Source organism: Betta splendens, chromosome 14 (assembly GCF_900634795.4).
Source record: "Betta splendens chromosome 14, fBetSpl5.4, whole genome shotgun sequence".
NCBI lineage: Eukaryota > Metazoa > Chordata > Actinopteri > Anabantiformes > Osphronemidae > Betta > Betta splendens.
The window spans coordinates 4,214,756-4,242,754 of NC_040894.2; the positions used below are offsets into that span (position 1 = coordinate 4,214,756).

A 27,999-nucleotide genomic window follows, 5' to 3' on the forward strand; every position below is an offset into this window, starting at 1 on the left:
AAATGCCAACTTATACCTTTTTATTGTAATGATGTCACAGACTTCACTGTGATCCACTACACATTCAAGGACAATGTAAAAACAAAGCACTTATATTCACCATAGTAATACACAAGTTTACAGACGGTTACACCTCACACGCACAAAATAACAAATATTTAATACTGCGTCAGTTCACGACAACTGACTAAAATGCGACTAAATAGCTTTCTCAGCATAATTTAAAAAGTCTAGTAAAGGTGAACATTCGCTCAACACAGATAAGAGGTACTTAATGAAACAAAACACAGTGATCAACTTTCCTCAGTTGTCATTTAAATGTGCTGTCGTGTATTACAATCATGTTACCTCACATTCTTCCTAATACCAAGTAGTGTTATGTAGCTATAAAATAGTGCCCTTAATGTTGTGAATGGAGGAACTCAGCCTCTATATTTCTGACAGCTGAGGCCCAAATACAGTTAAATGAAGGCAGACTGCTTTTCAGGGATCAGATAATGGTTAGTCCAAACCATAAAAAGTGCAATTTGAGTCTCTTTTGTTCACAGATCCCTAAATTAGCAGCCTCGTGTAACAGATTATATTTTAAGATTCTGCACAGTGATGCAAAAGCTGTGAAGAAAATATTAAAAATAAACACTACACTTTGGTATAACTCAGACCAAGTTCATAAAAATGAGTGAATGATTGTTAAACACTGTTTCAGCATGCAGACAGGTCTGAAGGAGCTGCCCTGACCGGAGTCCTTAGTATCAGTTTTCACCCACAACAGTGATACAAGCACACAACTGATGTTCAACATGTAAAAACTGAATTATAGCTTGGTCTCTCTTACCAAGGCTCATAATCTGGAAGTGTGGAACCCCCAAAAGTTTTTTCATTAAATGTTGTTAATTGACTCTAATTTGTACTAAATAAAATATTGCCTTATTTCAATTATTTAATCAGTTGTGTTATTGGATTGCCAAAACAACAATACAACCAAGGACGCATTTCAAGCCTCTGCATAGCAGCCTGCCACAATGGTGTTACCTTGAGGAATCGTCACTGTAGCAGCCTGAGAATCATTGCTTTTTAATAAAGAACACACACAAACTCTAAGCAAATGAAAAGAAGCATGTTGAATATGGCAGAGTTATAGCTTCTATTGCAATTAAAACATTTAGGATCGGGGATCACGCATTAGCACCAGGGTTGTTTTGATGAGGTCACTTCCTGTAGGTTGGTCTTTCACTTCCTCCTTCGGCCACAGAATTTACCCTGACAGCCTGCGCCTGAATACAGGAACAGAGACAAGTACACTGTTATAGTATTGACTCTTTAAATATTACTTTGCAAAACATTATAAGGTATTTTCTGCATTAAAACAAGCCTTTCATACAGTATCTAATTAGACATAATAATTTAATTCAATGTTTTATATTTTGTTATATTATATAGTTTTGAAGTAATCAAACAAAAAGGGAATTAAACAAAGTGTCATGTTCAGTCACACTTTAATGCATAATACTCTATACTGTATTTATTGTGACTCAGTATGAAGGGGTGTTTTTGTGTTTGACCCACAAAGTTCCTGTTATGGGTATAAAACTGTGTGGCAAGTTTTAAACACCCCAGTTCTGTTGAAACCAGTTGTTTCAGAGGAAATAGTGGCTTTCACACTAGACACTAGTAAAAAATCAACACATTTACAGAGTTAAATGGATTAATTATAGTTAGACCTGACTGCAGTGTGTGGGATTTACCTCTGTAGCCACCAACTCCTAGCAACGCCTGCATGGCTGCATATTTGGCTGCCTTCTGTGCCTTTGCTGCATATGACAAGAAAGTAAAAAGGAAAGACATTATCTTTATATTCCATCAAACTCCATATAATTAAAGTCTATCACTAAACTATATAGTTACATAATAAGAAAACTACGTAGTCAAACCAACTAATCAATAAATGAAAACAGTAAAAATAATGCATGCTTTTTCAGGTCTTACATTTTTGCCCAGCTCCTGTATATCCTATAAAGCAGGAAAGACAAAGAGTTACATTAAACCACAGATGTTTTACAGTGGTTTCACTTCTTGTTGGTATTAATAAGACTCAAAAGAAATAATAGCCACCCACAGCCTAACATTTAGAAAAATGGCATTGTGTACAGGTAGACAGTCTATGGTCTGCTGTCTGTCTGTCTGTAACCACTTCTGTCCTACCTGGATAGACTCCACCAGCTGTTCCACCAAGGCCAAGACCGACACCCCCTGCTGGAATAACAAATTGCAGCTTGGGACCTTTGGGATATTTACTCCCCCTATAAACTAAACCGATAAGGCCACAGGGCTTCACTACTTGTTAATATTTTTTGTCTAAAATAAAAATATATTTAAATCTAATTTTTATTATTGGACACATAAATATTAATTGTAGAGTATTTTTTAAACTGACCTGTGCTACCTCCAAAAACACCTCCAACTCCTGCGCCGGGAAGTCCTCCAACTCCTGCGCCTGGAAGTCCTCCTACTCCTGCACCAGGAAGTCCTCCTACTCCTGCGCCGGGAAGTCCTCCTACTCCTGCGCCTGGAAGTCCTCCTACTCCTGCGCCAGGAAGTCCTCCTACTCCTGCACCAGGAAGTCCTCCTACTCCTGCACCAGGAAGTCCTCCTACTCCTGCACCAGGAAGTCCTCCTACTCCTGCGCCAGGAAGTCCTCCTACTCCTGCGCCAGGAAGTCCTCCTACACCTGCACCCGGACGTCCTCCTACTCCTGCAACCTGAAGTCCTCCTACTCCTGCACCCGGAAGTCCTGCACCTGGCAAACACAGATTGCAGGCATGTATGTGAAGTACAGTGTGTATAGTGGTAGTATGCAACATGAACATAAACTTGTGGTACTGCTGATATCAAGTTTATCAAAACATTTGAATAAAGTTTTTATATACATCTAAAGCATTTTACCTGGTCTGTATCCAAGTCCACCAAATGTAGAGCCATAACCAGATTTGGGAGGCTTCCTTGACCCAGCTGCCTGGCCACCAGGTCCATATCCACCAGCCCCACCAGGTCTAAAACCCCCCAGCCCATGACCAGCACCTCCTGGGCCATAGCCACCTGGTCCAACACCTCCTGGGCCATAGCCACCTGGTCCAACACCTCCTGGGCCATAGCCACCTGGTCCAGCACCTCCTGGGCCATAGCCACCTGGTCCAGCACCTCCTGGGCCATAGCCACCTGGTCCAACACCTCCTGGGCCATAACTAGAGGGGGCAGACCCAATTCCACCTAGACCAAATCCTCCTGGGACAGAGCTACCAGGACCAGTTCCAACTCCACCAGGACTTACTCCTGCTCCTCCTCCTAGTCCTGCTGCTGGGAAGCAGATGTGGGTGTGTATAAAAATAGTAGTACACCTACATACATGCATGATAGAAGGCATCATTTATCTGATCAGGTTGTTGGAATAAATGATCAGATATCTATTTATCTTTCCACATGCATTATATAATTCAAAACTATTTACCACACAAATGTTTAAAAATATGTTACTACTGTACCAGTCAATTAGTCAGTCATACCTGATCCATATCCAGCTCCTCCATAACCTAGATGTATGGAAATTAAAAAAGATCAATGTCAAACATTGTACTTACTTTCTTTAAAATTATAGTTGATCATTACTCACCAGATTTAGGTTTTCTTTTTCCAAAGCCGCCAATTCCCGTTCCAGCACTACTTGATGCTGATCCAGCACCACCTGGTCTGAAGCCTCCAGTTCCTACACCAGTACTACCTGGGCCAAAACCTCCTGTTCCTGGTCCAAAGCCTCCTGGTCCAAGGCCTCCTGTTCCTGGTCCAAAGCCTCCTGGTCCAAGGCCTCCTGTTCCTGCACCTGCACTCCCTGGACCAAAACCACCAGTTCCAGCTCCACCTGGTCCAAAACCTCCGGTTCCTGGTCCAATACTTCCTGGTCCAAGGCCTCCTGTACCTGTACCAGCTCCCCCTGGACCAAAGCCAGCAGTTCCAAAGCCACCTGTTCCAAAACCTCCTGTTCCTGTGCCTACAACACCTGGTCCAAAACCAGTTCCTGTGCCAGATACAGATAAGAAACAGTAGTCAGCGTTTTTGACCACTGCAGCCAGCTTAATTTGTCCATCTATCATGTCACATTTATGGTAGATAATAATCATACCTGATTTTGGTGTCTTTCCTCCAGTAGTATAACCCCCTGGAACAGCTCCTATTCCACCAGGTCCTAAGCTGCCTGGTCCTGTTATAACACCACCTGGTCCAACACTACCTGGCCTGGTTCCGGCACCACCCAGCCCTGCTCCACCACTTGTGGGTCCATATCCACCTGGTCCTGTGCCACCAGGTCCATAACCTGCTGGACCAAATCCTGCTCCACCTGGTCTAGGTCCATAGCCACCAGGCCCCAGCCCAGTGCCACCAGTTCCTGCTCCATAACCTTGAAACAAATTATACTTTAGTTGATTTCTTCTGCATTCATGCTTATTTCGATACAAATATTAATTAATATGAATACAACATACTTTTTGGTGGTTTGCCAGTGCCCAGTCCTGAACAAAATGATGAAACAGATACATAAAAAAGCAATGGATCAATATTTCAGCCACAAACTTGTCAAGGTGAATGTTTACATTGTATATTAAAATTGAACATTTATAAATACATTTTTTACTATTTTTGTGGAGGTCAACTCACCCCCAGGACCCACACCGCCACTATATGGCCCTAATCCACCTCCGACTCTGCTAGGGCCCCTTCCTGCAGCTCCACCTAATCCTCCAAGACCAGGTCCAGCACCAGTACCAATGGCTCCATAACCTCCAGGTCCAGTGCCATAGCCTCCTGGGCCAACCCCATATCCTCCGGGTCCTACGCCATAGCCTCCTGGACGAGTACCATAACCAACAGAACCGATGCCTGTTCCATATGCTGGTAGAAAAATGAACACAATGAAAATATCATCTGACTTTTGTTAACGCTGAAAGTTGGTACTAGTTAGGATGATTGTAGATTATTGAACCTTTTCCTGGCTTTCCTCCTCCCTGACCTGCTCCAGTTGGGTAACGTATACCTGTAACAGACAAAAAAAATAAAGATATTTTATGCTTTTTAACTCGAATCTTATAGATATTTAGGTAACAGGACTTTGCTGTAGAAGATTAGTGTGTGAGCATACCTCCACCTGGTAAAACACCTACTCCACCTGCGCCATAGCCTATGAAAGATAATAATTAATATGTAAATGTGATTTATTGTAATATAGAGAGAAATATAGATGAGAAAGTTGCTTTTGCTCACTTTTTCCAGGTTTAAAAGGCACCAGTCCTGCTCCGCCAGGCCCACCAGCCCCAGGCACCAGTCCTGCTCCTCCAGGTCCACCGGCCCCAGGCACCAGTCCTGCTCCTCCAGGCCCACCAGCCCCAGGCACCAGTCCTGCTCCTCCAGGCCCACCAGCCCCAGGCACCAGTCCTGCTCCTCCAGGCCCACCGGCTCCAGGTACCAGTCCTGCTCCTCCAGGCCCACCGGCTCCAGGTACCAGTCCTGCTCCTCCAGGCCCACCGGCTCCAGGTACCAGTCCTGCTCCTCCAGGCCCAAGTCCTCCTGCCACACCACCAGCTCCACCACTTACACCTCCACCTACACCCTCAGGCCTGTAAACTACACAATGTGAAAAATAATTATAGTTGTGCAAATTACTTTCTGGCAGAATTTTCATTAAAAATATCAAAATATATTAAAAATGTCACCTTTGGGTGGTTTTGGGGTTCCTCCTATTCCACCAGCTGCACCTCCTGGTCTAACTCCGGTTCCAGTAGCAGGGCTGTCTCCTCTATCTACACCTGCTACACCACCTGAAACTCCTCCATCTCTTCCTGCACTGGTGGAACCACCTGCTATGCCTCCTGACTCTCTGCCTGTGCTAACTGTACCACTTCTGTCTCCATCAGGAATTTCATCTCCTTCTCCTTCACCTGGTGTGTCACCTCTGGGAACACCTGCAGACAGAGCACAGATTTACAGTTATTTTTATTAATTGGATTATACGGATTTGGATTTATGGAGGCAGGATTTAAGTAGCAAGCCTGGTGAGTAGAGTTCCCTGTGTGAATGTAATTATTATTATAAGCTATTCTGAAACAAATAATTTGTGACTTAACTGGAAACACATGCTTGCTGTTTTGAATGTAGGATGGGTCAAATAAGAGGCTTTTAGGTTTGTCTATTTTGTCTAATTAATTTAAAATCTTTGAACAGTGAGATGTAAATTGTTTAGGGAATACATTTCTTTCGTACCTGGGGGCTTGAGAGGTTTGGCTCCAGGCAGTGTTCCGCCTGAGATGCCACCACTGGAACCTGCAGAAATCATACATTTGTGAACACTCTAGGGACTTTGTTAATTTTTTCATGACTGATGAGGTAATCAGTTTAAAAGGAATCCTATTTAATGGACATTAGGCAAAGAAGTATTCCGTAATGATTGATTGTAATGATAAATACAGAGGGGTTGCATCAGGAAGGACATTCGGCGTAAAACATAAAATATGATAAAACATAAATAATTTTAAAAATTGTCAGCAAGATGGCAAAGAAATATTCTGCAGGTTAAACTGCAGGAAATCTCACCTTCGGGTGGGAGTCCCGTACCAGCTAAAGAGACAAGCGAGACAGACAATGGTGACTCTAAAACTCTCTCTAAGTCAGTTCATTTGTCTCTACAGTAGGTTAAGGCAGTGCATATGTCATATATTTTAGAGGTGTATAACTACTTACCAACACTTGTCCCAGCTGTTTGAAAAACAGTAGAAATGTTGATTATGAATACTGTAAGAGGAAAGCTAAAAACAAGATTTATTTAACCAAGCAGTTACGGGGGATTTACATACCACTTGGTTGTACAGCCTCGCCACCAACTGGAATGAAACAAATATAGACCATTTTAGGCAGCTACAAGTCACAAACACTTGGACACAATACATTCTTTAAATTGCATCAGTGGCAGTTGTGAAATGTGCATCAAAAAGAGAGCATAATAGGTCATCACGTGTTTTATCCTACTGGCTGTTTCAGTGTTAGTGTGACAGCAGCTTACAGGTAATACCAGCTTACCAGGGGGGACTCCTGTAGAACCTATAGGGAAAACAATGATAACTATACTATAAATACTGAAAACACATGATTTGAAAAATGACACATTTTTCAAAATGAAATTATACTTTAATTTAAAAATTTTAAATTATTAAAAATGAAATAAACACTGACCTGGAATGTAAGTTCCATTGAGCCCTATTTTATTAAGATGATGTAAACAAATATAACGTAAATACATAGTTTCTTAAATAATTAGCACTATGATGTTACGTGAACATGTTTTCTGCAGAGTAATGAGCTCCTTACCAGGTCTTGCTCCAATGATGGGGATCCCTGTTCCACTCAGACTGTCCCTATCAGTTCCCGGACCCACTGGTCTGCCAGCAACACCAGTGCCTCCTGTTTGAATTTTAACGTCTCGTCACATGTCTGTACATTTCAACTTTATTAAAATGACATCTAATAAAGTAATTTGCAGTTGCTTGTTTTTATGCACAAACAAAGAGACAGGCTCGCAGGAATCCAGCTTTAGGGTCAACACACCTTCTACTCCTGGACTTCCAGATCCCTCTAACACACTGCCAGGGCTGCCATCACCTGGAATAGGAGGGGATATAAAAATTATTGAAATTTAACAGTATGAAGCATAAAGCAGTATGAGTTTTGTTGTGTGGTATCATTGTTACCTTCTCCTGATGGAGCTAGCGTGCCTCCTGGGGCTCCAGATCCTCCTGACGGAGCAGGAAGAACTCGTCACAAATCTTTTTTTTAACTGAGAGTTTATCGAGAAAGAAGCTGCCTAATGTTTGAATCAGAAGCTTACCACTTGGTCTAGTTGTTGTTGCATTACCTCTGGCAGTACTGGTGGCATTAACAGAAACACCAGTGCCAGTCGCTGGTCCTGCCCCAGGTGTAACTCCATCAGGTTTTCCTTTAATAACATGGAAAAGTGTATTCTTTCATTTCAGATAATTACATAATGTAGCTATGTTTTGCTTGACAATGCTTTAGTCAAACTACACCTTACCATACTTTGCGGCTTTTGATCCAGCTGTTCCATATCCTGAAAACACAATAATTAATACAATACATGACGTTTGCAAAGATAAAATACAAATCAAAATTGTTTCCCTTTAAGGGAAGTTACAATCCTGCATTCACTTGTGTTAACTTTAATAACTCACAAAACCTTACTACTGTTTTTAAATGTATTCACTGTTTTTACTGTAAATCCTCCTGTTAGCCAATAGAGGTCAGTAAAAGAATAATTTATACTTCTATAAACACTAAACCTGTTCTAAAAACTGACCTGGACCAGTGCCAGTTCCAAACCCTCCTGGCCCATAACCACCTATAAAATGGTAAAAGATATTAAAAGGAGTTTTAGTCAAGGGTTCAGGGACCATGAACTTTATAGAACACTTGTATTTCGTACCTCCGGTACTGGCTGGTCCGAAACTACTTGGTCCACCTCCTGTTCCAATACCAGAACCAGGAAGCCCACCAGTCCCCAGTCCTCCTTCAGGTCTTCCACCAGTTGTTAGTATAACGCCTCTTCCTGGGATTCCTCCTCCTACTCCAAGGCCAGAACTAGGTCCAAGTGCTCCTGTACCAAGGGCACCTCCAGGCAGACCTTCACAAATCCACAGACAATTGTTTGACATCAATGAAACTCAACAATATGTTGTGAGGAATTCAAGTAAAACTAGATTGGTTGGTGACAAGTAGATACATCTGCATAAAGCGGATCTTACTGTTGTTACTTACCATATTTGCGGGCTTTGGCAGAAGCATAACCTACAGACATACCAGGATTGTTAATCAGTTGGTTTCTTTCAATTCTGACATAACTATTAAGATTTTATTTTGATATTTGTTACCTCCAGGTCCAAATCCACCTGGTCCAAATCCTCCTGGACCAGATCCAGTGCCAGCGCCTCCTGGTCCAACTCCACCTTGTCCAAATCCAGTGCCGACACCTCCTGGTCCAACCCCACCTGGTCCAAATCCTGTGCCAGTACCTCCTGGTCCAACTCCACCAGATCCAAATCCAGTGCCGACACCTCCTGGTCCAACTGCACCTGGTCCAAATCCAGCGCTGGCACCTCCTGGTCCAACTCCAATTGATCCAAAGCCTCCTGGTCCAAAACCAGTACCTACACCCCCTGGTCCAAAGCCAGTACCCACACTGCCTGGTCCAACTCCACCTGGGCCATAACCTGTACCAGGACCCCCATGTCCAACTTCACCTGGCCCAAAACCAGTACCTACACCCCCGGGTCCAATTCCACCTGGCCCAAAACCAGTACCTACACCCCCGGGTCCAATTCCACCTGGCCCAAAACCAGTACCCGCACCCCCAGGTCCAACTCCACCTGGGCCATAACCTGTACCAGCACCTCCGGGCCTGACTGCTCCAGTACCTGTACCTGGACCTCCAAGTGCCCCGCTTAGCATTCCTTTAAGGAGAGGATCAGTACAACATTTTTTGTTAACAGAACAATAACAAATGCAATTTTTCAGTTGTGTTTATTTGCTCACCATATTTACGAGCTTTGGCAGAGGCATCATACCCTGAAAGACAAAAACATTAGTTATACTTTTGACTTTGTAATGAAAATTAGACAGAATGCTGTACTGAGTAACTTAAGCATCTATTGTTGTATAAATCTAGCTGTATTTTTCTCTACAGCTACCTCCAGGTCCTGTTCCTGCTCCTCCTAGTCCGGTGCCAGTACCACCTGGGCCATATCCATATCCACCAGGCCCAGTACCCATTCCTCCCGGGCCAATGCCAGCACCACCTGGACCAAATCCCACCCCTGAGGCAGGTCCCACACCAGTGCCAATGCCAACACCTTCCCCTGGTCTTCCACCTCCAAGGCCGCCAGCTGCACCAATACCTGCTCCACCTGGACCAAAACCATATCCAGGCCCTAGTCCACTTTGTCCTCCTCCTCCCAGGCCTCCAGCTGTACCTGTGCCCACACCACCAGGCTGACCTGGAGAGATCAAATTATAGCCCTAATAGAACAAGATGTTTGTTAAAGGTACAGATGTGCAAAATATATCTTACCATATTTTCGTGCTTTGGCTGAACCAGGGCCGTAACCTGTGGTAAAAAACAGCATATACATAAACCGTTACTGAGACTAAAATAACCCACTAAAATAACCAAATGTAAAATATTTGAGAATACTTCAGTAATATTGAATTGTTTTACACAATAGAATAATTTAAAAGACACTTTAATACACCTAGAGAACATGATATACTTAAAATTACCTAAACCAGGTACTGTTCCAGGTCCACCTCCAAACCCAGGTACTGTTCCCGGTCCACCTCCTGTCCCAGCTCCTCCAAACCCAGGTACTGTTCCCGGTCCACCTCCCGTCCCAGCTCCTCCAAACCCAGGTACTGTTCCCGGTCCACCTCCCGTCCCAGCTCCTCCAAACCCAGGTACTGTTCCCGGTCCACCTCCCGTCCCAGCTCCTCCAAACCCAGGTACTGTTCCCGGTCCACCTCCCGTCCCAGCTCCTCCAAACCCAGGTACTGTTCCCGGTCCACCTCCCGTCCCAGCTCCTCCAAACCCAGGTACTGTTCCCGGTCCACCTCCCGTCCCAGCTCCTCCAAACCCAGGTACTGTTCCCGGTCCACCTCCTGCTCCAGCTCCTCCAAACCCAGGTACTATTCCTTGTCCACCTCCAAATCCAGGTGTGATTCCTGTCCCTCCAGGGCGTCTTCCAGCATCTATACCTAAAGCACCTCCTTGACCCAGTGCTCCTCCAGCACCTAATGAAGAAAGATAAACAGGTGAGCTTTCGAAAATACCTATACAAATAATTAAAGACGTGCTGCTATTGTAATGATATGTCTCAAGGTCCAACCAACTGTTAAACATGATCTTAATGTCACAGCAATGTGTCTTTTACCATATTTAGCTGCAACTTTGGCAAGATTCTTTGATTTGCCAGACCCTGTAAAATAAAATATTAAAATTAACATTTATTTAAATCATAATGCTAATTACTACATTTATTCACTTTTCAACTCTAAAATGTACTACATTGGTACTTCTTGTTTACCGGATTTTGGTGATATAAGAGGATAACCATGAAAGACCCCAGGCAGTTGTTGTCCTCGACCATCTAATATGATAAACACACTTCAGAGTCGCTCTTAATGTGGGATATTAAATTACAGCCAGGTATATCATGTGCTATTGTTGAGCCAGTAATAGTCAAGATGTAAATAATGAATATCATTTAACACAGCTCAGGTCATTCTAACTCTTACTGCTCACGCCCAAGGATCCAGCACCCCCTTGGCCAAGCACTCCAGCACCTGCATGATATGCTAAATGTTACTGGTTCTGTGAATGTGTATCACCAGGTTTCATTATTATTATTACTGCTGTAACTGTGTGGTGACACACAAACACACCAGTCTGAGGCCCAAGTCCAGATCCTGTGGCCACTCCAGGGAGAACACCACGACCTCCATAACCTGGCATGAAAGGTGAAAGGTCAGACAAATCCCACAACTATATAATGTGTATGGCTTCCTTTATAGCACAACTAATGTATTTGTTTAAACATACCTTGACCTGGTAAATATCCACCTTGGTACAGTCCAGGCACCCCGACTCCTGTGTGACACACACGTACATTTAGAACAGTGACCAAAACAATCCAGTGTTTAAGTTTTGTCAGTATAACCTAATTGTCTTCTGGATTTACCTGGAACTAGCTTTGATGCTTTACCACTGGTCTTCCCTCCTCCTGTAGTACCAGTCTGTGGCAGCAGTGGAACTGGAAGAGCAAAGAAATAAGAAAATAAAATATAACTTAAAGATGAAATAACAATGTATAATGTGTTCTTTACTGTTGAATCAAGAAATCTATATCTTGTTGTGTACTTTAGCATAATCCAGATGTTATCTACCTCTACCAGGACCAAAACCTGCACCGTCGGGTCCAACACCAGCACCGCTGGGTCCAACACCTGCTCCGCCAGGTCCCACACCAGTACCACCAGGACCAACACCTGCACCGCCGGGTCCAAAGCCTGCACCGCCGGGTCCAACACCTGCACCGCCGGGTCCAAAACCTCCACCGCCAGGAATAACACTTGCACCACCAGGCCTAAGTCCAACACCACCAGACCCAGTGCCTATAAATAAATAACATATGATACTCATAGCTGTTTCTCTATGCAAAACAACCTCAAGATAAATATTCATCTTTTTTTATCTTCCTCCTTTTTATTTTTAGAAGTCAAGATGTGGACGAATAGAGTCACTGACCTGCAGGTACGTAGCCTGCTCCTGGGCCGGTGCCAAGGCCTCCGGCACCCAGTGTTCCTCCAGCCAAACCTCCTGGACCAATGCCTCCATATCCTAATGAGCAGAGCATGAGCTTAATGCTTTTTATCGAAGCTCTGGTGGTTCAGGAGTAAACTCACTTCCATTAACTTGTTCCTTAGGTCTAACATTAGTTTGAGGTTTTGATTTTTGTGTTTAAAATTTCTTGTAGAGTTTGACCGTAGAAAAGCCAATAAGTCTGTGCAATTTTGACCTAAATTGGCAAAATCCGTCTTACACCTACAGGACCGTGTCCTTGAATGTGTGCCTGTCCTTGCTTGCTCAGGTGAACCTGGATGTTTGTGTCTAAATCATTCAAGGTGGAACAAGGAAACCAAAACAAACTTTGAGCAGAGTGAATGGGTGTGCTACCTGGGGATAGCCACACGCTTGGTAAATAGGAAAGTGTGACATAAAGCTGTTTCTTTCACTTACACTGGCTTGTTTTTGGGTGGAATTCAAAGTGTCCCAAAAAGCTGTGGCTTTATGTTGGCTAAGTATCGTGTTGGCATTATCACAGTTTCCTCCTCTTGCCACTCGCGTGTTTGGAGTGAGAAAAAACGATGGCTGGAAATTCCAAAGCCAATCAGTGTTTCAGATTTCCGGTTTTTATCGGGGACCTGTCACTTCTAATAAATTAATTGTTATGATTGTGTGTGTGCTCACTAGAGGGGCCTCTCACCAATACATTACAACCGTGAGGCAGTGAGGAAATGAAACAATGGCAAATGTATCCTAGGGGAACAATATGTACAGTGAAACCGCTGATTGTTGGAGGGAACAAAAGGGCAAAGTTAACATAGCAGGCTCAATCTTGTGGTGTTGTGATATTGGTCTACAAGAAAAATGACCAGGTATCAAAGAAAACGGCACGTATGTTTCTCAACCTCATTAATAATTATCAGTGTGGAAGAAACACCCTGATAGAGTGTGTAGGATAATAAATGGTGACCTGGCTATTACACATAAACATAAGAAGAAAAGTTTTTAGTGTTTAGTGTGTTTTTAGTGTTTGGTGAAAAGTGTTTAGTATTTATATTGTACATTTACCCGTCTTTCCTGGTTTTCCAGCAGCTCCTGGAAACAAGGAAGATACAATCTGATTATTTCAACCTATTTGTATAATTAAACTTTCTAAAAATATTTACAGGAAGCAACCTGGTCTGGTTTGTCCTGGTCCAAAGCCACCTGGACCTACTCCTCCAGGTCCGGTCCCATAGCCTCCAGGTCCAACACCACTTGGACCTACTCCTCCTGGTCCGGTCCCATAGCCTCCAGGTCCAACACCACTTGAACCTACTCCTCCAGGTCCGGTCCCATAACCTCCAGGTCCAACACCTCCTGGACCTACTCCTCCAGGTCCAGTCCCATAACCTCCAGGTCCAACACCTCCTGGACCTACTCCTCCAGGTCCAGTCCCATAACCTCCAGGTCCAACACCTCCTGGCCCTACTCCTCCTGGTCTGGTCCCATAGCCTCCAAGTCCAACACCACTTGAACCTACTCCTCCAGGTCCTGTTCCATAACCTCCAGGTCCAACACCTCCTGGACCTACTCCTCCAGTTCCGGTCCCATAGCCTCCAGGTCCAACACCTCCTGAACCTACTCCTCCAGGTCCGGTCCCATAGCCTCCAAGTCCTCCTGCAGCTCCTGTTCCCTGTCCTGCTTCAATCCCTCCTGTTACACCTCCAGGAACCCCATAGCCAACTCCTAGACACAACAAACAGACATATTCTCCCTAGCTTTAAGTCAAAAGATGATCCATCGGTTTGCTCTCTTTAGCCTCATGGGTATTTTTACTTTTCATTTTTTACTTTTAATTGATTTTAAAAAGCAACTTCATCTGAAAGCACTAACGGAATCCAAAACTCATACCTGTTTTTGGAGGTTTTCCACCTGTAAGAAGAAAACAGTTACTGCAATCAGTCAACAATAACATAATGTCAACGATATAAATAGATAATAAAAATGAATCTTATTTGTCTTACCAGTTCCAATGCCCCCAGGTCCAAATCCCAATCCACCGCTCCCTGGACCAAAAGTGCCTGGTCTGAAACCTCCATGTCCGACTCCTCCAGGTCCAACTCCTCCTGGTCCTACTCCGCCTAGTCCTACACCTCCAGGTCCGACTCCTCCAGGTCTTACACCTCCTGGTCCTATTCCGCCTAGTCCTACACTTCCAGGTCCTACACCTCCTGGTCCTATTCCTCCTGGTCCTATGCCTCCAGGTCCTACACTTCCAGGTCCTACACCTCCTGGTCCTATTCCTCCTGGTCCTATTCCTCCAGGTCCTACACTTCCAGGTCCTACACCTCCTGGTCCTATTCCTCCAGGTCCTACACTTCCAGGTCCTACACCCTCCAGGTCTTACGCCTCCTGGTCCTATTCCTCCAGGTCCTACACCTCCAGGTCCAACTCCTCCAGGTCCTATTCCTCCAGGTCCAACTCCTCCTGGTACTTTCCCAACACAGCCCCATAAGGAAAATAAATTAGCAGGAGATTGTGGATGGTTGTATAACTATGACTGTTGTATAACTATGTTGCTTTGCTGTTGTTTTCTGGTGGAATCAACATAAACAAGTTTTGTTTTGCCATGCAACTTACATTGATCCCCTTATTCCACAAAATTGTTTGATCACTTATAGCACATGTGTCGAGCTCTGGTCCTCGAGGGCCGGTGTCCCTGCTGGTTTTCCTGCTCTCTCTGCTGATTACCTTGATTGGGTGTGTCAGTTGGCTTTTCCAGCTTGTCATTGATTGAACACACCTGGTCAAGGTAATCAGTAGGAGCTGGGGCAGTGAGAGGTGAAAAACCAACAGGGCAGTGGCCCTCGTCGGCATCACTTTGAAACCTCTGACTCATAGGAATGCAGTTTAGCATCGTCACATTTAGTGCGTCATTTTAAGCCTAAGATAAAGACAAATGACACCAACCTCTTCCTCCTTGACCAAATCCCCCAAGACCAGCACCAGCTCCTCCTGGCCCAACTCCTAAGCCAGGCTGAAATCCAGTCCCAGCTCCTCCAGGACCAAATCCTGTTCCAGTACCACCTGGTCCAAATCCAGCTCCAGGACCAGCTCCTATTCCAACTCCGGCTCCTCCAGCAGGTATATATACTCCTGATGAACAGAAGCAAGTAGGAGCCACAACACAGGTTTTCAAAGTTCTATCTAGTTTTTTGCAACTGTGGTCTGTAAAAATTATTAAATAGGATTGTTATGATTATTATTACAATTATTAAGATTTATGAAACTGGTGTTTAAGAGCAGCAACGGCCTTTAAATCACTTTTAAATAAACCATGTTTCCCAAAAAAGATGACAGAACTTGTGGAATTTATGAGAACTTTATCAGAAGTGGATCAGCTGTGTGTGTGTGTGTGTGTGTGTGTGTGTGTGTGTGTGTGTGTGTGTGTGTGTGTGTGTGTGTGTGTGTGTGTGTGTGTGTTTCTGTGTTTCTGTGCAGCCGTTATCCACCCCGTGCTTGACTTCATGACGGATGATAAGCACTGCATCATGCTAAAGGCATGCCTGTTCGATCAAAATTCTCATACTTTTCTCCACCTATGTTGTATTTCACAGAACCAAAAATAGAAACACAGAGTGAACAACTATAAAAGGAGAATTTCTTTAAGATCCCACAGTCCAGATGTGAAATGAAGAGGTCTGTAGGGAATCCTAAAGAATGTAAGTTACTAATCACACTCATGCCCTGGACAGCACATTAACAACATCCATTAAATACCTTAACTGCTTAGTCATTCGGCTCTGCCCAGTGCTTTTAGGTACAACGATGCAGATTCAGCAGACAAGAGTTACACTAGAACAGAAAGGATGATTTACCTCTAGGTAAATCATCTGGGTGCCTCTGAGCTGCACTCATTAACACACACACAGAGCCTTACAGGCTGTGGAGATCCCGTCTGCTGCTTAGACTTAGTAGTCTGTTTTTTACATACAGTACATTAATAGTTTTCCAGAAACTAGACTGTTAAGTCCCTGCAATCTTTCAACAACTTACCATAAGAAACTTGGTGCCAACATTTATGGAGGTGAACTCCATAAATGTTGGCACCAAGTTTCTACGTTTGTTCTACCTTTAGTTTATCTAAGTTTGGATTTCCTCCAGGGGCTGCTGGCCTGAACATGATGCGTAGACACACTCTGCTTGTTTGATTTATGCTGTTATTAAATGTAATTAAGTCAATTTGCATCTAAAACACGTTTCAACTTACTGACTATTGCAGTCAACTTGAATGTTCTGGTCTAAATTTTATGTTGACCTACAATTCAGATTTTATAGAGACACGAGTTCTAATACACATCTAATCTGCTCTAGTAAAACTGCACTACAAAACTCGAAAACTAAACAGCCCTGCTCACCTTACTCTCTTCTAATAACCCAGTGGTTCATGCTGACCTTGTTTTAAAGTAGAATAACTTGAAAGAAGAGCTTTTTAAGCAGTCCAGCTCACTATAAGCTGAATGAGGAAGGGCATGAGGCCAAGTCCAAGATCAAACAGACAAGACAATAGGACAGGATGTGGAGGCATGATGTCTGGAACACACAGTTCTAGTTAAAGCTTTTAATAAGCTGAAGCAACGCATTAAAAGCTTTTACCAATAACCCCACTGTTCTGACTTTATTTCTCTTTAAGAAGAGGAAGAGTCGTCATTAAAAATAAACCTGGGCTTTTTAAAACTACAGAAAATGTCACAATACTGTGGTTTATCATTTAGATCGTTAGATGTTAGATGTTTTATACTGTATGAGAAAATATTTACTCCAGTGTGAGACTTAAACTTGAAATGTACATTCACATTTTCCTACCTTTCAACATGTGACTTAACAGGTAAACATAGTGATGCACATGATAATCACTTGTATAAAAAAATCATGAAACTACACAGAAATAAATTGACCTATATTTGCTAATTCCTTTCTCTGTGCATCAAATATGCAAATAAAGTAAGCCTGACACCTGATCCACAGATGCTGTGCAGCTCAATGCTGCACACATGCAGTGAATCGGACCCACCTCCTTGCAGCGACGGTCTCCACAGCGCCAGGAGAAGGACCCCATGCAGGTACGTGGCCACCGTCCCCCTCGCCATCTCACTTTCAAATGTCCCTCTCCTCCTCACAGCTCCGGGTTTTATCCCCAGCGAGCCTATCAGGGTTCAGCCAGGCCCTTAGAAAGAAGGAGGGGAAACAGATGAGACAGTATGCAACACTATGTAATTGGCTTAGAGAGACAGAGAAGAAGAGACAAGGAAAAAGGGGGAGAAAGCACTGGATCACCTCTTTAAAACAAGCGGGTTGTTCTGACCCCCACAGAGTGTCAGGCTGCATTTATTTGGTCCTGTACTCCTATAAAGATGAGGGGGGGGGGGTAAAGGGAGGAGAGGGGGAAATTAAGGTATAAGAGACTGCAGGGTCTGTGTAAAACCTGGGGGTTCATACTTCCAGTGCCAGGAGCACCTTCTCTAAACATGTCATATTTGAGTTGAGGGAAACACTTAGTGATGTGACTCACACATACGTAATGAGTCTTTGGTACCCTCCAAAACATGTATACATTTCTAAAAATGTAAATGATTATGACAACATTCTGACGCTGATGTGTAACTTGAAAATATAGCTGATGGACTGAGACATATAAAACAACAATATAAAAATTCAAATAACATAATATTTCAGTTTGATCTAATGCTGACTACTGTCCTAGAAATGTTGAATATGAGAGTGTGTAGAAATAAGAGGAGCGGTTCAGAGCGTGCGAGACGATTTGTAGCCCTAAATGATGATACTGAGGCTGGAAACAGACAGTGTGGCCGTGGCACTGATGAGAGACGATGAGTGGAAGAAGCAGGAAGAGCTGTGTGTAAACACATGACTACATCCAGCAGGTGGTGAAGATGTGAGCAGAGTCAGGCTCCAGGGGACAGGTAGTGCCAGCCGGACAGTGGGAAAGCCCTGATGCCTTACTCACCACCAGCAGTCCCAGTTGCTACGTTTACACAGCGTACCTGGAAACAATCAGTGTTTTTATGTCGTCCAGTGCTTTTTGCTGGGCTTTATCTCCATGTTTGGGCAGGCTGGTCCTGTCCCAGTTGCCGAGGGCCTGTCTGTGTCTGGCAAAGCTGTGAAAAATGTCTCCTGTGGTAACGGACCTGGAAGGAGGTCCTGGAGGAGTAAATGAGCCTAATGACACCTAACACTGAGAGCCTGCGGGTGAGACACTGTTGACCAGAGGACTGTGCTCATCTGTTGGCAGAGAAGCCAAGTTAAAAAGAGATCCCATATGATTGATGTTAAAATGCATCATAGAGTGATCTCATTAGCAACGTTGCATCTATTTCGTCAGCTGTGTATAACACAGGTCAATGCATATAAGACAAGAAAGACAATATATTATTGTGACTAACAAAGAATCTGAGTCACTGCTTGCTCCAAACATTTATGTTGGACCCTGGTTGCAGAACTAGTTTATTCAGTGAGAAACCTGAGAGACCTCTTTTATTCAGTCTGAGCACAAGTTTCCACACCATTAATGCCCTTCATCATGAGATAATTACATTCACACCTACACACGTAAACTCAAAGAGAGGCGTGAAGTCAGCAAGCGCAGTAAGCCCTTGTTTATCCTCTGTGTAGTTTGCATGCTCTTCTGGTGGTTATGAGGGGAAGTGGAGACGCTCACGTCTAACTGATGGACAGAAGTCCATCCATTAACAGGCTCAAAGGCTGAGATGCTCCAGTGACTGTACCACATTGTTCACTTAGCAGAGCTGGTTTTGACTCTGAGCGGAATGTTTAATTAGACAATTATTGTTATTATCTTTGCTATCAAACTGTATTGTACTGTAGTTACTATGAAAACACTTAGACATGACATCATCTAATCATTATCGTCTGTCTTTGGCCGTTGGTTCACAGAAATGTTGAAAAACGGAATGGGCACAGAAGTGCAAGTTGTAGTGCCAAGACCTTTATATAAACTTATATGGCCGTCGTTATGGTAAAGCATTGTGATTTATATATGTTCTACTGACTCAGTCGCGCTCATCAGCCTGCTGTCTGTTTCCCATGTTCGTCCACAGCGCTATGACTCTACGTCTTTGCCAGCTCAAAGGAACATATCAGGTTTGCAAATAAAGGCTGACTGAGTAGTGCCTGTTTGGAGTTTACCTAACGTCTACCTAGCGTTTACCTAATGTCTGCTGCCTATATATGGGCGTAAACCGAAGGACCGCTCACCCCCTCCAGACTGGTAGTTTACCCCCGTGGGCGACCCAGGGAGCGAAAGCCAGCGCTAGAGAGAGAGAGAGGGAGCAAAGAGAGGCGTGACCCCAGACAGACAGAAAAACAGGCAAACATGTATTTGTTTGACCCGATTAGCCGGCCAGAGTGCTGGTGAATGTCAGGCCCGAGGTCTGGCCACGATCAAAGTTCACCAGTACCAACTCACAGCACGGGCCTGTAGCTCAGCAGCAGATGAACCTTCCCACCACACGGGATGAAGGGGGATGAAGTCAGGTGCATGACATTTATAATATAATGTACCCTTTTATTTAACTTTAGGACGTAGTTACATTAACTGTAGTGTTGGTCAACCAAGCTCAGAGCCGAATGCTTTCAGTACCGCTGTATTTGTATAGAGACTTTGAGGCTGGACTAAAGAACAGACGGTTTATTGGTGATCCCAAATCAAACTGACAGTTGAGCAGTTTATGAAAATTTACTGAAGGCCCATTTCTGATTCCAGCAGGGATCACTGCCAAAACTATCTACTAAATACAAAATGCTGACTGAAGAGGGAAAACACTTACAAAATCACTTAATGTCTCTTATATTTTCAATTCATATTACTCTATAAATATCTGTCAAAGATGCTAAATTACAGATGAAACCGTCTCGAACCCCATCCAGGTTTTCAGCTTTTGACAGACTGGCTGCCTGTTCCTGTAGCTGGGTATCTCTGTAAGGAAAGGCTGAACACTGGAAACGTGTTTCCATTCTTTTGCCTGGCACAGTTATGTGTATGGAGCCCCAGATAAACGGCATGTAACCTTGTTAGTGCACGCACAGCAAGGCCTCTCACTGCACATGAGCGGCTTTAATCCCAACAGACAAAAGCACTTATTCACAGGTTCGTGTTTTTATCATGAGTGATGCGCTGCTTCTTCCCATGACATGAAAAGACCCCCGACACCGACGGGAAAGGCTTCAAATCTGGAAAGGGTTGAAACAACAGCACATCAAGAGCAGCGTCTTACATAAACAGAGTGACCCTCAATCAGCGAGACGGAGAGACACGGGAAGCAGCTGGATGAGGATGAGGTCATGTAGAGAACGGTGTTTGAGGGAGTCTGTCACCGGTGAACAGACAAGTCACATCAAACAGAAGTCATAAGAGATTTTGGATTCTAGACTCTCACACGTGATGTATTGCACTGGACTGTCTTGTGGCAGCCAGATGGAAATGGAATGATGAGGTCATCAGTTCGTGCCAAGCGTGCTCTGACGTACCCATAATGCATATTCACAGGTTCCATAATGACTGTAATGACTGCATCTGAGGTGGCATGAAATCAGCCTACATTTACACCCAGTGAGGCCGTCTCAGCTTTAGTGATGGGTCAGCATAAGCTGGTCTTTAAGGAGTGCCATTAAAACCTGGAGCCCCAAAGACAAATATATTATATGTGAAATCTAGACCTGGTGAAATACACGTTGATGAGATGAGAATTTTATAACAGAAAACGAGACTTGATAGAAGTCATTCAACCAATGTGTTCTTGTAGAATTAACATGTTGACGCGTGTATTTATATTTTGCTGACATGCAGACATGCTTTACTGTCGTCAACACAGAATCAGGACAGATGGAGGCAATTGTGATGTGGTGATGACCTCACTGTCCTGCTGACATCGTTAGAAGTGTCCCATTAGATAACGAGCTCCTCCGTCTGCTCGGCCCGTCTCATAGTAACTCACACTTTTACACACTTCTTCTTCTTCAGGGCTCGTCTTCTTGCAGTTTGCAGTCTTTTAGTTATTGGAGGACAATGAGTTTTTGCTGTGACAATGAGGATGAGACCACTTGACTACTAATAAGTACACTAAGTTGACCATCTGTCAAAAGGCTTAAATCATTCCCCTCCATCATTCACTTCTGACTCTGTGGACTTGCACCAAGCAAGTGTCAGCTCGGTATCGTCATGATTAATGTCCTCTAAAAGGACGGATGATCTCAAATGATGTAACGGCTCCCTCCGCGTGTCGCTTTCAGTGAGGGACCGTACACATGACTCACACCCAGCGCTGCCATCACTTACACCCCACAGCTCACTTCAGGTGAGACATTTTAGTTGGCTCTGAAACCTGCTCTGATTTATGCTTCACTGTTGTCTTTACTACTGTGAGAAAGATGTAGTGACGCGTCACGTTTGATAGGGACCGAGGGAAAGTCTGGATACGAGGCTAGAGCAGAGCAGGACCACCTGCGACCTTGGCTCAGAGCAGGCGGCTGGAGTGTAAAAGGAATGTCTGCATTACGTGTTTTAAAAAACACGCAGGAATCCATGGGCCACGATGCGCAGAGGGCCCAGTGTGATGCAGTAATGACACAAAGACGAGGTTAATGACATGAAGCATCACATTTCATTTGAGTCATTGTTGTTGCCGTTAAAAACCTTTAGCTTTAATTCCAATTTTGTTTTCATTATGTTGAAGAATCTTATTAGTTTCATTTAAATAACCCTATAATAGTCCCTATAACCAGAATATAAACCATTAAGGCAGAGTGAAAGTCAACATAACAAATCTGTCGTATATTTGGTACAAAAACAAGTATTAGATAAGAAATTCGAAATTTGCTGTTACCTATTACTTATTCAGAATTAAGATTAAAAAAAACTTTACCCAAGGGGTTGATTGCAGCCAAAAGATTTATTGTTTGTCTGGTGACTTCATGCGCCAAATACAATTATCTATTTGCAGCCTGATAGTCTGAACCCTGACACCTAAACCGTAAACTCACTTACCTCCCACTCGTGTGTGTGTGTGTGTGTGTGTGTGTGTGTGTGTGTGTGTGTGTGTGTGTGTGTGTGTGTGTGTGTGTGTGTGTGTGTGTGTGTGTGTGTGTGTGTGTGTGTGTGTGTGTGTGTGTGCGCTCGATGTCATGCATGCCACAGCTATGACTGTGAAATGTCTGATGCTTGGGTCACATCCAGCGTGCAAGAGGAGAATTGAATCACTGCAGAGAGAAGAGAGGCTGAAGGAGCCGGCAGTGGAGACAAAGACATGGAACAATGCAACTGAGCTGCCACTCAAGTCTCTGACAGCAGAATTTATGGGCTCTGCATGTGGCGCATACCTGCATCACGTCCACCCTCCTGACCATACATAGAATCAGGCGCCACCATGCAGCCATGATATAAACATTGAGTTAAGACGTTTTGGCAGCTAAAGCTGTGACCTAAATGCTCAAACTATGAGCAGCACTGACAGCACCTTCAGTCAGCAACACAGAAAATCTGACTAATGAAGTTACTGTAATCGTTTTATAGACTATCTGAGCAGTCTGGTCGGCTGTGCCATTAATCAAACGCCATGACACAATGCTGGTCTCACACACACACACACACACACACACACACACACACACACACACACACACACACACACACACACACACACACACACACACACACACACAGAACAGTCAGCCAGTGTTTGTTTGTTATAAATGGACAACTATGTTCATTCTGACATTAGTCTAACAAAATATACTGAAGCACAGTTTGAATTAATAACACATACTGTAACAGCACAGAATTCAGTGTATCAGTATATCAGTATTCAGTATTATTCATTGTTACAGTCTGTAAGTCACCTTATTAAAATAAGACTTTTTGCTCTAAATAAACAGGGCAGATCTTTCCACACTGCTGCAATAAATTTCTAAACATTCGTTTAAACTTTTGTAATAATTATTGTTTCCCTCCTATGTGCTCCATAGGATTATTATGTGCTATTATATGGTGTTTATAGAGGAGAAAAGTCAGCAGAGCCTTGAAGTTGTTTATATACTGGCTCCAAATCTACGGCGCTGCACAAACAGTGACCTCACTGCAGTGTGAAACGCCTGCAGGGCTCTGCCTCCATTGTTGTTAACTTCAGTCATGTTCTCTGTGTTGGTGTAATGATAGGAAAGCAAAAGGTTTGACCCAGTGATGGAAGAAATACTTGGCCTGGTTTCCTGCTCTTTACTAAAGTCAAAGTTGCTAAATGTGGGTCACACTAATAAACCATCAAATAGTTGCTTTAAACATTATTGTTATTGTTAATCTATTGTTTCAGACTTCTCCCCAGTTCTGCATCACCTTTCACTGTTTTTCCACTTTATTCTATACTTTAGTGCTTTACCTTGTTACACTTTCCTCCCTAATAGCATCTATCATCAGCTCAATTATTGGTTATAAACACAACCCACATTGAATTGCAAGAAAAGAAACCTACGAATTGCTACCACTTCAGAACGTCTCCCCTTCAGCTGTAACAATATGTCAGATGACAGTTGGGCGTGTCACTATGTGTATGACACTAAGCTTTCAAATTGACCTTTAAGTAAAATAAATAGTTAACAGAATTTCTAGCACCACATGATGACACTAATGGCTGTGACACTAATGATGAGGATAATTCAGTGAACACAGAGGACAGAACATGTATGGCAGACTCAGAGTGCTCCATCCACATGACTCCAAAAACCAAGGGTTCTATGAGTACTGTAGTAACAAAAACATGTTTGGTATTCTTACACAGGTTTACGACCAGAAAGAAAACACTGTTCTGGGTTGATGTAATGTTTGTGTCTCTACACTCTTTTTCCCAGTCCACTTCTTATTTTAAGGAGCTTGAGAGTCATTTATTTTGCACTCGTTACAACAGACAAGTGAACTGAACACACAAAGGGCCACAGTGGAGCTGGTCAATGCTCCCACCTGTGATTTATTCAGAAACCAGCGTACATGTGAAGCGGGAGGCTGATGAATGTCTGTGTCTGTGTTAAAGCACACCATTCTGCATGTGGAAAGTGTGTGGAAGTAACAGAGTGGGGATTTCTAGTGGGAACGAACATGTATTTATTGTTGAGAATGAAATTGTTTAACTTACACAAAAGTGTGATGGTTTCCTCCACACCTTCAGTGAACCGTTCTTGTTTTAAAAGGACCCTGTGCACGGGTGCTCAGGGTTTCATTCTGTGATATGTTTGGACAACATCATACACAAACACTCTATTATAAACTTTTGAGAAAGGTCATATCTGAGGACCAATAAAGTTACACAAGAGAATATAGCACACATTTATTCTGGTGCTCTAACCTGATAATTGAGAACTTGCTGATTAAGGGGTCACGGTGTTATCATAGAAAACATACTTGGGTAATCAGGTGGGCTGCCAATGTGATATCAGACTTCTGTCCTATGTCACCATAGCTTTCACATGATGCAGAGATGATAACTGACTGTCGGCTCACTCATATATCTAAAGCATTCACTGCTTTCCAATAAGGTATGAATGTGATTATCACTGTGTAAATATTGTAATATGGACACTGATACCATGGGATCTGGATTTTCAGGCTTACCCACAGATTTGATAAGAGGTAGAGCTCAGACTGCAGCTGCCCCTGTGCTCTATTACACATACTAGTGCAATGAAACAAACAATCTATACCTATGTTATATGATAGTGCCTGTGGTCAGTGTAAGCATCATCTGCATTCTGACAAATGCTCAACAAGAAGAGAGCTTCACAGTATTTGTCAGAAAATAGAAAATGATTGTGACTGTGTTTTTTATGAAAGAGACTAAAGTTGGCTAATGCTGTAATCCTGGCAGAGGTATACCAATGCTGCACTGCCTTAAATGGGAAACAGAGATGCAGACCTGCGCTTTACTACAACATGGGCCTGATTAAGACCAGATTGGTCTGCCTGAGGTTGGTTCTGAGCCACGGCCAATTCCTTCTCAGGGACAAGACTCTTAATGTTGTGGTATGTATGCATCTATGTTAATCTCCCCCTCTTAGATCAGCAACAGTGGAGTTCCAGAAGAGCTCCTATTGTTGCCATATGGCTCTAATTCTGTTAACCTCAGAAATCAATATAGAAAAAGTTAAACGCGCCAAAGTTGGGTAGGTTTTCATAATTTTAAGCAGTTTCAGAGTATATGGTCTGACCTGTTACATCATGTCACTTGGAAATTACCACTTGGACCACTTGGAAATTATTATTCTACAATATGCATGGATGTTTCATATCTTTGTAACTAGATATTTTGCAATTTTAAGATTATGACTAATTCTCTCTTTGTAAAAGGAAACCATTCGTCTAAGATGACAGGATAGGTATTTAATTAACTTTGACTACTTAAGTAGTCACATTTTGCTAAGATATGTTTGTTCCTAGAGGATAGAACCAGGTCTTTTAAGATATCTGTATTTGTTTATACTTCAGCTTTTTACATTAGAACAACCTCTTTTCTGTCCAGTGTCTCTGCCACCACCCAGTGGTCAAAACAAACATTGTTTTTATTCTAAGCAGTAGTAATAATAAATCGGGCTGATAACAATAAACCCATGTTTAAAACCATTCGTTTGGCGCTGACTTTCCAGCTTTTGCTTTGGTCCTTTCGCAAATGACGCACGCGCACCATATGTCCCTCGTTACTCGCCGTAGTTACGTCATCAAAACAAGCCGGAGCAGCATGGAGTAGTTCTCTCGTTTATGAATTTTTGACCTTCTCAAATTATATATATATATATTGGATTTTCCTAAGGTAAAAGAAACCTTTTTTGCACTCTACAATTTGTGTTGATGCCTGTTATAATCGGCTTCGTATGAATTTCGAATCAATTTCCACAGTTAAAGCTAATGTTATCTTTAGCAAAGCTTTTTGTGTTACTCCTTTATGATCAGAAATATAATTACTACCGCTAAATGCTGCTTGGTGTAAATGTAGATAGTGGCGAAGAACGAAGCGTTAATTATCTTGGTCCTCTGTGCTACAAGGTTGACGGCGTTTTTACGATGTCAGTCCGAAAGGCTTCAGTTCATGCCAAATGGGTCATCGGCGAAGTAATAGGGACGAAGATGATCAAAACCGCCAAAGTGCGAGTCACGAGGCTGGTGCTGGATCCTTACCTGCTCAAGGTGAACGTTTATTTATTTGTTTGTTGTTTCTTCCTGATACAGGTAAACATCAAAGGTGACTTTCTACTGAAAATGGTTAGTCAAGAGTGAGTAGCGTTGTCATCAGATCATCAGTTATAAATATTGTTATGCGTCTATGTTTAACTGCAAGAGGACATTGGGAAATGATAATTACAGGTACATATACAGTGTGAGAGACTGTAAGGACTTTGATTATTCGCTTGCTTTCTTTTTAATTACAGTTTAACATAAATGGTTACTTCATGGGAGAACATAATCCACTCTCACTTTTCTTGGTGTTGTACAGTATTTAAATATATCTATGTTTTCTAATATGCATTGTATTATTGTACTATATCTATTTTAGTACTACAACAAGAGGAAAACCTACTTTGCCCATGATGCTTTGCAGCAGTGCACCGTGGGGGATGTTGTCCTCCTCAAGGCTCTACTTGAACCCAGGTCCAAACATGTGAAGCATGAACTGGCTGAGATTGTGTATAAAGTTGGCCGGGTGGTTGACCCACTGACTGGAAAAAGAGTTGAAGGCACTGAGTTTATGGAGCCTTTGACTGATCTTCCTCTCGTCCCGGAAGAAGAGGCAACGTTAACAGAAAAGCTGCAGGAGCTCAACATCTCTGCTGCCTCCAATGAATCTGATTCCCTACCAGCACAAACTCCCACTTCATAATGGAAAACTTTGTTCCTGCATGAAATGCCATGTCTGTTCAAAGCGTTGTGAATATAAATCCATAGACCAGTAATGTTCTTGTAGAAAAACAATGGGTAAATAGGTAGTTTGAATTTGAGCCACATCTCTGAAGAATTTATAATAAAACAATATGGTGATATTTACAAAGATGTATGCACAATTTGTGTGTCTGGGTACTCTGACCTATGTCTGGACAATGTGGACAATGTTCTATGTGGATAGAATTATGTCAGGGACAGACTTTTTTTGTGTCTTACACCAAGTTATGTCAGGTTTTGCTTTCTGTAAAGTTTCCTTTTTATAGAGAATCCTTCAGGAGAACAATGTTCACCTCTTGCTCCTGTCTTTCCATTGCAACACACTGTCCATGAATATGTGTATAACAGACAGACTAACCGTAAAAGCTGTGTCAGATGTATTTAACATTAGATACATGAATGCATTCTTGGACAGGTCACTGACACCATGAAATCTAGCCAACAATTTTAAAGGCTAAATGTTGAGAGAGCCACGATTTAACTGTTGGTCCAGTATATTATTAAACATCCCATTTAAAGATGGTCAAAACTAAGGAAGCTGTCATCTCTGTGGAGCAGGTGG

At 42.9% G+C, this 27,999-nt stretch overlaps 2 protein-coding genes across 3 annotated transcripts; one reads left to right on the top strand and one right to left on the bottom strand.

Annotated features, from left to right (window-relative positions):
* Positions 1–5: 5 nt before the first annotated feature.
* elnb (elastin b) lies at positions 6–17,577 on the bottom strand. Its single transcript, XM_041073842.1, has 48 exons — positions 17,502–17,577; positions 15,563–15,583; positions 14,452–14,751; positions 14,339–14,359; positions 13,622–14,173; positions 13,514–13,540; positions 12,407–12,499; positions 12,046–12,273; positions 11,841–11,912; positions 11,702–11,749; positions 11,545–11,607; positions 11,398–11,445; positions 11,187–11,249; positions 11,034–11,078; positions 10,387–10,893; positions 10,178–10,213; positions 9,798–10,103; positions 9,643–9,675; positions 8,982–9,560; positions 8,869–8,898; positions 8,537–8,734; positions 8,411–8,452; positions 8,129–8,164; positions 7,925–8,032; positions 7,788–7,832; positions 7,645–7,698; positions 7,408–7,500; positions 7,273–7,296; positions 7,120–7,140; positions 6,897–6,923; positions 6,784–6,798; positions 6,637–6,660; positions 6,307–6,366; positions 5,760–6,008; positions 5,311–5,670; positions 5,189–5,227; positions 5,033–5,083; positions 4,708–4,941; positions 4,536–4,562; positions 4,175–4,450; positions 3,668–4,069; positions 3,561–3,587; positions 2,944–3,354; positions 2,435–2,797; positions 2,203–2,253; positions 1,987–2,010; positions 1,746–1,811; positions 6–1,274 (listed from the first exon to the last, which is right to left on the bottom strand). Exons 1-48 carry the CDS (start codon positions 17,575–17,577, stop codon positions 1,231–1,233), a joined length of 6,519 nt encoding a protein of 2,172 aa, XP_040929776.1. The 3' UTR covers positions 6–1,230.
* On the top strand, positions 14,794–27,970 carry mrps17 (mitochondrial ribosomal protein S17). 2 transcript variants are annotated; one of them, XM_029174077.3, is made up of 7 exons: positions 14,794–14,917; positions 15,426–15,571; positions 16,045–16,149; positions 17,456–17,550; positions 25,375–25,529; positions 26,547–26,687; positions 27,055–27,970. In XM_029174077.3, the coding sequence occupies exons 5-7, from the start codon at positions 25,440–25,442 to the stop codon at positions 27,376–27,378; spliced, it is 555 nt and encodes a 184-aa protein (XP_029029910.1). In that variant the 5' UTR covers positions 14,794–14,917; positions 15,426–15,571; positions 16,045–16,149; positions 17,456–17,550; positions 25,375–25,439; the 3' UTR covers positions 27,379–27,970. The 2 variants fall into 2 exon arrangements, with proteins under 2 accessions (XP_029029910.1, XP_029029911.1); XM_029174078.3 differs by lacking the exons at positions 14,794–14,917; positions 15,426–15,571; positions 16,045–16,149; positions 17,456–17,550; positions 25,375–25,529 and adding an exon at positions 26,164–26,313.
* The last annotated feature ends 29 nt before the right edge of the window (positions 27,971–27,999 follow it).